Here is an 11,044-nt window from a genome sequence, read left to right as displayed (position 1 = left end):
TTGCTGTTTGCCTAAGCTAGACAATTTGAGGTACACTTCAGAGAAATTGCTGTAATAGTTCATGTGTAGGCAATTTTCATGCTTGTCACTCTGTGGGGATAATAACAGGACCCCATGGGCATATGATTACTTGAACAACATAAAAATAGGTTGGACTCCCCAACAATTGTGTAATTCGACTATCACCTTTAATAGTTCTATGTGACTGGGATAACAAAATCGCTTCTTAAAAGCCCGAGTGTACCCCACTCCCTGGGATTAACTGTGAACTTGTGGAAGGAGTAGATGGCCCCACTTTCCTTATGACTAGAGAGAGGATGCACTTGGGGACACCCATGTCCCCAAACGGATCTTCTCCCACTTGCCAATGATTCCTCATAATTAGGATATTGTTAAGTCTACACATCAGGTAAAGAGGGCTTGTTGACCCCTTGATCCAAGCAATTTTATTTAAGTCTCTGTCACTTGCACCTCACCCCATCCATTAGGGAAAATGGGTCAGGAAGCACTGAGCCACTTCGTCAGTGTCTATTAGGTTCTTCCTGATGTCTGACCACCATGCCTCTTGCTGTGTCCAAAGCCCACTCCCTCAAAGATGCTGCCCTTAAATCTCATCTTCACATCTCTTCAAGGTTGGAATCATAGAAAGAGAAAGTTGGGAGGAAAACAAGAAGCAAACTGACATAGAAAGAAGGCAGGAAGAACTGACCAGGCAGGGGGTAGAGATGAGTGAAAAGGTTGGGAGGGACAAAGGGACAGATTGCAGGGGGAGCATTAAAAGACTGAAGAAGCACAAGTACAGGGAATGAAATGTATAGAACATTATCCCTAACTCCACCAAGGTCAAGGCCTTCATGATAAGGGGAAACATTAGTCTTGAACTACTGACCAAAACACGTCCCAATAGGAAGCAGAGTCAGGAAAGTGTGAGTGGGTGTAAAAGCGCCAGGTACCAGTCTCAGATTCCTGTTACCCACTCCCAAGCCTTTTCTAATGTGACCACTGATCTGCAAGGCACAGAAGCTAATGCTACCAACTTGTGGCTGGAGGAGGAGGCAGGAAATTAGTCAAAAGAAGGCCCTGGTAATGAAAGAGCTAGCTGAGGCTGCTGGGATACTGGTGGACAGCCTTCTCCTCACAGCCTGGGTTGTCTTCAACCTTGGAGCAGGGATCCAGGAATGACTGGGGGCAGAGGGTAGGGACCTTGAAAGTCACTCAAGGGATATCCCCCCCCAACCAGAGGCCCAAAAGCTCTGAGCATCTCCCCCAAGGAGAACAGAGCCTAGAACCTGCTGAGGTGGGAGGTGAGAGGGAGTTTCTGTGGTAACAATTACCCTCTCTCTTTGTGAACTTCTGTCTCCATCTCTTCCCCAGCTCCTCACATCCTGGGGCTTTATTTCAGAGGCCTCTGTCTTGATTTGTCTCCAAGTCTCTAGCAAGATCAAAGCTCGTAACTCCTGCTTTGCTTGCCAAATCCTCAGCTGGAGAAGAGGGAGCAGGGTCCATCCTGAGGCAAGGGGAGGGCCCTGACTTCCCCTCTTCCCAAGGCAGCAGGGAGATTGGGAAGTTGGACCAAAGAGAAACCAATCCTAATGTTGGGTTGACAAACACACTCCCTGGTGGAATGGCTTCTCTTCTCATTCTGTGACTGATTTTTTATTATTGATCTTCCGATTAAAATTGAGTTAGGGGTGCCTGGGTGGCTCAGTTGTTAAGCATCTGCTCTCAGCTCAGGTCATGATCCCAGGGTCCTGGGATCGAGCCTCGCATTGGGCTCCCTGCTCCGCGGGAAGCCTGCTTCTCCCTCTCCCACTCCCCCTGCTTGTGTTCCCTCTCTCACTGTGTCTCTCTCTGTCAAATAAATAAATAAATAAATAAATCTTAAAAAAAAAATAAAATTCAGTTAAGTCGGGATCATAGTAGGGTAAATATATGACAGTGACCATAAAGGCCTTTCCTATCCTCCTTATCAAAAGAATATTCCCTGTTATTTTTTTTTATCACAAGACGCTGTTTATTTCCTTTCACTGTTCATCACACTATAATTTTTTGAACTCTTTTTTCTTCCTTATCATCTATTTCCCAGTAGGAAAATTTCTATATTTGAATGATGGAAAGAATGAATGATGAATAAACATATTATATGGGAATAAATCTACTGGTTGGATAAAAACTTCTTAATAATATGATCTATACCTGAAAGTATTATGACAAGGCCTATATTAACAATAATATCCTTAATCAATATTCATAATGCACCTACTTCTACATCTCTACCCATGGCCTCTTTCCCTATAACTGTATACCTTACATGAAAGTTATTTAACAATTCTTAGGCTCTGTGTTGTGCTTGGAAGAGAGAATATAAAAGTATACAGGGCACAGTCTCCCCACTCCAAAAGCTTAGAGTTGAGTAAGGGACAAGGAAGACACAGGGTAACTACAACTGAAGACAGTGTGTGGAGAGATAACTATATGGTAGATTGACACAAAGGAGTAAAGGTGGTCGAAGGAAATATATTGCTTCTGATGCGAGTTATCCAGGAAGGTGTATGCAAGAAGTAACATTTAAATTTGGACTGGGATGATTGTGTAGGATTGGGAGGATGGAATTCCAAGGAAAAGACATAGTTACTAGGAAGGATTTCTTGACTTTGGGCATCATTTGATGTTGAACTTCTGATCATCATGAAAGAGTGAAATGCAAGGATCAGTGAAATTCAAGGTAAAACTGCAGAAGCTGGAAGCTTTCTATAGGGAAGACAAGGCCAGGACCTGGGTCCCAGGGTCCACTTATCCCCCCTTCTCTTGCACCTGATCTTATGAAGGTCTGTATGGTTCAAATGGAACAGGGTACCAATTATGCCTCTATCTATATGTCTCTCATCTCCTCTCTCCCTCCACTGAGTTCCTTATTAACAATGAAAGGATTTCTTAATCTCATTACTGAGAAGAGCACAAAGCACAGAAAAGTATATACCACACAAATTAAGTTGGGTAATTTGCATACCTGAGGAAAAGAGAGAAACCCCTCCTCCTTCCATCTCCATAGTCAATTTTCCTTGCTCTTTCAACACTATATGTCAATAAATATCTATATTTCCTCCTTCACTGGACAAGAGATGCTATTAAATATCAGATGTAAAGTTTGTCATAAAAAATCCCTCATAAAACAGTCTCCCAAGCACTGGCATTGGAAGGTGGAGGAGGGAGTCCCCGTGCTCTGTCCGCCTTCCAACCATGTGCAGGTCATCCTGCCTCCTGCTTCCAGGAGCTTTGCTTCAGGTTTTGTAAAGAAGAAAACAGAGACATTCAACTCCTCTTACCAAACTTACTTCTGTCAAAGCTCGTTGCTTTCTATGAAGTTAGTTTCACAAATCACCCATTTCTCACAATCTCAATCTACATTCCTTAATTAATATAATTTTTAATTCTCCTCTTTCTGGGATGGCTCAAATAGAAAGCCCCATTTGAAAGCAAAGATGTAAATAAAATAGCTTCTTTTAGTACTTTTCATCAGGGGATTCTAGGACAGAGGAGGTGGTTACATGGGTGGTATATATACAAGGGTGGCTATGTATTAGGCTAGAAAGAAAAGTCAAGAGGGGATTGTCTTTTGGCCACTGTTTCTCTTTCTCTGCAAACCTCTCCTGACTATAACAGATGTATAGGGGCCCCAAAGCAGCCCAGCCTCTTAGCCATGAACTTCCCAGAAACTCATTGAGGTTCCCTTGAAAGTAGGTGAAAAGTTAATTATCAGGATTTGGTATAAACACACAAACCAGGGCCAAGGAAGGAAGGCAGCTAGTTCCTTATAGCTGGTTGAACTCCTTCAGGATTTGTGCATGCACACACACACACACACACAGGCACACACATCATACCTAACAAATACGGTCATATTTATAGACCTGCCGAGGAAAATGTACCCCATTCCTTGGTGCTTATTTCCACTCAAATTCAATGACATATGTCCATATATCTGGCACACACACATGACTTTCAATGAGGTGCTTTATCAATATAATATATCCAGCCTCTCCCCTTTCCAAGCTCCTGACTGCAGGGTGGGCCCCAGTGAAGGTGAAGGAGAGAGGGTCTGAGTTTGAGCTGCATGTGTCACTAAGTGTGACTCTGACTACATGCCACAAACAAACAGAAATTGTTTATTCATTATTCACTATTTGGAATTATCCATTGTCTTTCAATTACCTCTATGCCATCAAGTTTCAATGATCATCTATCCCTCACTGAGTGGCTACTCCGTGCAGAGTATAGCTCAGGGAGGGGTTACCAGCACGAGCTTTGCTCAAACTCGGTACGAATCTTAGCTTCAGTACTCACTTTGCACAAATTACCTCACTGCACTTTGCACCTCTCTGAGCCTCAGTTTCAGCTTTTGTAAAGTGAGCATAACGATACTCAACTCCTACAACTTTTGTATTAAATAGGTGATTTTGTAAAGTGCTTGGAACAAAGCATAGGGCATAGTACTCAGTAAATGGGAGCTATTATTTTCATCATCACTCTGTGGGCATTGGAGATATAAAGAAGTAATACATAAAAGAGATGTTCTACTCCCGTAGGAGGTTTTTAAATCTCATCAACGAGGTAATATAAATACATGGAGAGAGGAAGAACATGGAAACCTAAAATTCTTCTTTGAACCCTAACATGCAACTTATTCTCCTAAATCTGAGATCTGATTACAATTTTTAGCTGATTTCAGTGCTCTAATGCTTTTTCTTTTGTCATTCATCATCCCCATGCCTCACCACCTTATATACACCCCACATCCACCCCACTCTTTCACTTAACAAGTTGACTAGAGATTTCTTGGGATAACAAAGATTTTGAGAGTTCATTGTGTACATTTCCCTCTTTCTGGGCAGAAGCCCATCTGAGGCATTCCACAGCCAAATGAGACAGCCATGCACACGGCCAGAGAGCCTGCACCCTCCCATGTCCCCCATCACCTTGCTAATCTCAGAATATTCTTCCTTATGTTCGATCTCAATCTGTTTTCCTTCAATATTGGCCTGTCTTTATCACTCATTCTGATTGGGGAGCAGGTACACTAAGCCTCAAAAGTGTAAGAAAATTCTCAAATGTCCACCTGGTAACATTGTTCCACTGCCTATCACTCCAGGTCTCTGGAATTATAGGTCTCATATAGTTCATTATTAACCCATGAAGAATCATTAAAAGATCTCTTAAAAAGCATTAATTTGGTCCCTATCAGGGTATAACTGCTCATGCAGTCATCTGGTCTCTCCTTAAAGCTTTTGCAAGATGAAAGTATCCTAATTTCCAGGACAGATACTTAAGAACTCCTATTTCAATCCCCCAACCTCCAGAGCCTCCTCAATTAGTATCATCACATTATCACTCATTTGATTAAGGGACAGTACAACCCCGAGTTGGGGCATGACTATTATGACCTCCCCAGTCCCTTTAAGGCCATCTATGAAGAAGGGGTAAGAGAATGGGCAGCAGTCTCCAACCATGAAATTCTTGTCCCAGGGGAGCCCTTGAAGACCAAGTAGGCTCCTGGGAGGGCACAACAGGCAGTGTCCCAAAGTGGGCAGAGTGCCAAAACCTGCCATAGTGAGCGGTATGGGAGGCCTGGAGACAAGAAGGAAGCCAATGCCTATACTTCTCCCTCTTCCCCAAATTCAACTCCCCCAGCCTAGGCTCATCCTCTCGTACTCCCAATTCCAAAGTTTTCAGACCTTCCAGAGTGTCCCTCTGAGACCAGACACCTATCATTGATCACCTCAGGCCAGTGCTTCTCCAACCTGAAAGAACATACAAATCACTTGGGAGCCGACTAAAAATGCAGATTCTGATTCAGTAGGTCTGGGTTGGGACCTAAGGATTTGCATTTCTGCAAGCTCCCAGGTAACACCCATGCTGCTAGAGCAAGGATCTAGATGACTGTAGCAGTTGCTACAAATGTCTCCCAGGAAGAGCCTATCTGTCCACATCCTTCTGTCTGTCTATCCTCCAGATGGCTGTGAGAATCATATCTCATCCCTTCTTGACTCAGGAATCTCATTCTATGCCACAATACACAATACAAACCTGGCTCATAAATTCCCTTCAAATGTGAAAAAACACATCCCTCACAAGACTCTCATTCTTTCATGACTCTTAAAGGTCCATGTGCCTAGAATTACTGTCCCATTTCTCTTCCAACTCACCTGTCTCTCTTTTATTTCCCAAATTGCACCATAAGCATCCATCCTCCAGGAAGTGTCCATTGACTAATACCTCTTTCTCAGTTTCTACTCATACGTTTCCTTCCAAAGTAATGATGCCTTAATCGCTATCCAGTTATTAATTCCTTCTATGTCAGTCCATTTCCCTCCCCATTTGGGGTGTACATTCTCTCTTACCAAGATATTTTAGATGCTCTCACAAGGTTTTTGCACCAGTCCTTCAAAGAAGCATCTAAAGGAGTATGTAAATATATGAGTAATCCTGCCTCTATCAGGCTTCCCTGGAGTCACCTACTCCCTGTTGGGAAAATAAGAAATTCCGCGAGTAAGAAAGTAGCTTCCTAGCCCTCCCTCCTAGGGCAGGCCCCATGCATAAATACAACAGAAAAAACACTGGCGCTTCTATTCCAACCATAGACTGCATCAAGAAAGATGCCTGTTGTGCCCACACTGGAGCCAGTCTCATCTTCTGGGGTTCCCTGGAGTCAGAGCAGGTTGGGCCTTCTATCAATTTCACTACTTCTGGCCCCTCCCCATATTCCATGGGAAGAGATGGAGCAGGACCAGTGGAGGTCATGTCAGGTACTCTCCTGCCCCAGGTCTGTATTTTTCCTGTTGCTCTTTGAATGAACAACACTGTTCTTAATGTTGGGTCTAGAGGAAGGAGAGAACCTACTCCTTGCTTTGAGCAAGATTCCACTCTGATGGAACAGACAGGATAGTCACCAGAACTCAGGCATAGGCACACAAAGGCAAAACTTGCGATAGCTCGGTACAGGTCTAGAGGCAGTTCTAGATTTAGTTCTGGATGGAGAGAAATTCTGTTTGTCAAGGAAGTTTCCCAGAAGATAGTTTTAAAGGAATACCATAGCCTTAGCCTGAAAGGAAGGAGAATTTTCTGTTTCAAAGAAATGTGTAAGGCTCAATTCAGTTGAACATGAATTTATTAAATGCTCATTATGTGCCTGGCCCCAGCTGGATGTTCTCAGCAGTAAACAAGACACACTCCTTACCTATGATTTACAATCATAAAGAAAATAAAGATACACAGATAACTGTGATATTTCATTTTTAAAATTTCAGCTTTATTGAGGTATAATTGACATATAAAATTGTAAGATATTTAATGAGTACATTGTGGTGATTTGATATACATATACATTGTGAAATGATTCACTCTGATATCCCCACTGGGAAAGGATTAATGGATGGTATTTTAATCTAAATGTCTCATTAAATGAAAGTAAATATTCAGAGCGCACCTTTGTTTCCTTCACTTAATCTTTACATTCTCAAGGTCTTCAGCTGGAACTTTGGTTTTCAATTGTGTTCCCTGGACCAGCAGTATCAGCCTTACCTGGGAACTTGTTAGAAGTACAAGTTCTGGGCGCCACCCTGACCTACTGAACTCCAAAGGCTGGGGGTGGGGCCCGGCAATCTGTTTTCACAAGCTCTCCAGGTGAGGTGGCACCTGCTGAAATTTGAGCACCCCTGAGCAAAGTGGTATTCCTAGACTCTGTCTTCACATCCCCCTTCACCATGACTTTGATTAGTGAGTTAAAGAGACAGCAATGAGCATACCCAGCTCAACCACTTTCACTTTTTTGTTGGGTTTCTTTTTTTATCCAGCATCAACTTAACCACAGGACACTAGATATATGTAAAAAGGTGTTAATATCCAAAGTATATAAAGAACGTATATAGCTCAACACCAAAAAAAAAAAAAACAAATAATCCAATAAAAACTGGACAGAGGGCTTGAATAAACATTTTCCAGACAAGACATACCAGATGGCTAACAGACACATGAAAAATGGTCAGCATCACTATTCATCAGGAAATGTATATTAGAACTACACTGAGATATCACTTTACACCTGACCGAGTGGCTAAAATAAAAAGGCAAGAAATGGCAAATGTTGATGAGGATGTAGAGAAAAACGAACCCTCATATACTGTCAGTGGGAATGTAAATTGTTGCTGCCATTATGGAAATCATTATGGAAGTTCCTCAGAAAATTAAAAATAAAACTACCATACTATCCAGTATTTTCACTACTGGATATTAACCGAACGAAAACAAAAACACTTTTTCTAGTTTCTTTTAATAATAACTTCTTAAAAACCCAGTATGCAGCACAGACACAATTGAAAAGTAGACCAAAAAAAAACCCAAAAAAACAAAAAAGGAGAAAGAGCAAAGACACATCCTTCATTTCACAATAAATACAGAGCCGTATTAGTGTTCTCCCACCAGCTACCCATGGGAAGCCAAGCTTTCCATGTGCTCAAAAGTACTCCATTATTGCAGGGGGCCAGACTACATTCAGCTGTGATAATGTCAACCCAATACAGACTGGCACTGCTGAGTTCACTGCTGAGTCTACAGTTTTGGACCTAACTGAAGTGGGGTTAAGGGACCAAGCTGTGCTGGATCCCATAGCCAAAGTAGATAGCAAACCCAATCAGCATCCAGACACCAAATCGGGCCCAGGTGGCAGCTGTCATCTGCATCATAAGGCAAACATTCACAAAGATGCTCAGGAGTGGGAGGAGAGGCACAGCAGGGACCTTAAACTGAAGGGGAGCAGAGCTCTGTGGCTGTCTCCAGATGACCCCAGTGATCCCAGTGATGAGCACCAGGAGCAGCACAACCACTGTGATCGGCGCTGGGTCTCCAGAGAGCAGACCTGGCCACTGGGCCAGCACCAGGCAGAGAAGAGTCAGCAGCAGAACAAGCAGTGAGGAGCAAACAACGACAACCCGGCCAGAGAGCGGAGTGGGGGTGGGGCTGCCTGGAAAGAATAGTCCCTGTAGAGTCAGGGCCTCAGCTGCAGGTCTGTTCCCCTCTTGCACCTGTGCTTCTTTTACCCCATTCCTCCTTTCAGGCTGATACCTGAGGATGAGAACACAAAGAGCCATCAGGGAGTAAGCTAGCAGGGCCCCAACTGACATGAGATCGAGAAGATCAGTGAGTCCAAAGAAGAATGCCATGATTCCTATGATAATGCCCAAGATTACAGTGGACACATTGGGCATGTATGTGCTGGTTTGGATTCTGGCAAGGACAGGGAACAGGAGGCCGTCCTGTGCCATCATGTATATCAGATTACGAATGGGGAACACAAAGCCAAAGATGCTGACAGAAAGACTACAGAGGAATACAAAAGTTACAATATAGTAGGCAGTTACCCAGCCAATATGGAGAAATGCCTCAGGCAAGGTGCTCCCAGGTCGAAGCTGGTAGTAAGGTACCATGAGTGTAAGTGCCGCAGAGACTCCAAAATACACCAAAAAGCAGATGAGCAGTGAAATCACAATTCCCATGGGGATGGAACGCCTGGGATTCTGGACTTCTTCAACTCTGGTAATAATAATGCTGAAACCAATAAATGCATAGAAACAGATAGCTACTCCACGGAGAATCCCCTTGAAGCCAAAAGGCATGAATCCTCCAGAGCCCAGAGGCCCCACGCTAGAGGTGCCATTGAGTCCAGCCTTTATGTAGTCCTCTTCCGTGAGCTTCCAGTTGTGCAGGTCCCCCTTCATGAAGCCAGAGATGATAACAAAACTGAGAACCAAAAGTTTCACCAATGTGAACACTTTGGAAACCAGGAAAATCCACCTATTCCTCAGTGTCAGCACTTCCATGAGCAACAACATAAGGCCCACAACAATGAAGCCTAGAATTTCTCCAAGGACCTGGAGAATATTCGGTGAGACGCTCTCATGCAGGGTCTGAGAGATCTGGTTCCCAAGCAGATTGTCAAAAGCTAAGGTCCAAGCCCGGGCCACAGTGGCTGAATGAGCAACAAAGAAGATGATAAGGTTCCAGCCGGTGATGAAAGCCCAGAGTTCACCCATAGTGACATAAGTGTAGAGATATGAAGAGCCAGCATAGGGAACCTGGACACCAAACTCTGCATAGCACAGCCCAGCCAATATAGAAGATAGGCTGGCTACCAACAAACAGATCACAATGGATGGTCCTGTTATATCTCTAGCCACCTCACCAGCCAGGACAAACACACCTACTCCCACTGTGCAGCCCACACCCAGTGCCACTAAATCCAGAGTGGTCAGTCTTCTGGCAGGGGCCATCTCATTCACGTCTTCCTCCAACATTCGTCTGCGTACCAGCTTTTGACAAATTCTGCGAAGGGCCTGACACAGCATTCTAGCTGGAAGTGAAGAGGATTCTAGGATCAGAGATCTGTAGCAAGCCCAGGAGTGGAGAGTCTGGGGTCAGGTTCAATGAGGCTGAGTTAAGCTGAGTTGGGTTGGGGCTGCCAAGTTCTGTTGCTCAGGCTTCAAATCTACTGTTTCATATTTTTTCTGTTCTGGGCTATCCCTCCATAATCCCTAAGTAAACAATAAATATTTACTGAACAATGGTGTTCAACCAAGCAACTAAAGCTCAGAAGTTGTTGCAGCACAAATATCATAGAAACTGACACCAAAGACATCAGAGGAAAATCAATATTGCCTTCCCTCCAGTAAAAGGGCCAATGGCTCCCAACATTCTGCTTTTTAACATACCACTTGATATATTCCAACTTGGGTTCATCTAACTCATGTAGCGTCATGTACTAATTAAGCTATAAGACAACAGGGCATGAATCACTGTAGAGTAATTCTCACATGGGATGTGTGAGGGGTGCTTGGGTGTGAGTTATGACAGGTTAATTCATGGACTGGTCAGCCTTGTTGCAATTACAGACCCATTTTGAAAATAACATCTGAGGTTAAAATATAAATTTGGACCCCCCAGTCATAAACCGATAGCCCCTACATCAGCCAGTCAAGGTCAGATGGCACTGTGA

At 43.6% G+C, this 11,044-nt stretch overlaps 1 protein-coding gene across 1 annotated transcript; it reads right to left on the bottom strand.

Moving 5' to 3' along the window:
• Positions 1-8,633: 8,633 nt before the first annotated feature.
• On the bottom strand, positions 8,634-10,591 carry LOC123841411 (cationic amino acid transporter 3-like). Its single transcript, XM_064590285.1, has one exon. It carries the CDS (start codon positions 10,395-10,397, stop codon positions 8,634-8,636), a length of 1,764 nt encoding a protein of 587 aa, XP_064446355.1. The 5' UTR covers positions 10,398-10,591.
• Between the last annotated feature and the right edge of the window lie 453 nt (positions 10,592-11,044).

Source organism: Mirounga angustirostris, unplaced genomic scaffold, assembly GCF_029215605.1.
Source record: "Mirounga angustirostris isolate CCGP_5_RB_7025 unplaced genomic scaffold, mMirAng1.0.hap1 SCAF_5, whole genome shotgun sequence".
Lineage (NCBI taxonomy): Eukaryota > Metazoa > Chordata > Mammalia > Carnivora > Phocidae > Mirounga > Mirounga angustirostris.
Note: the sequence above shows the minus strand (reverse complement) of the source record. Positions and strands in the feature narration are given on the sequence as shown.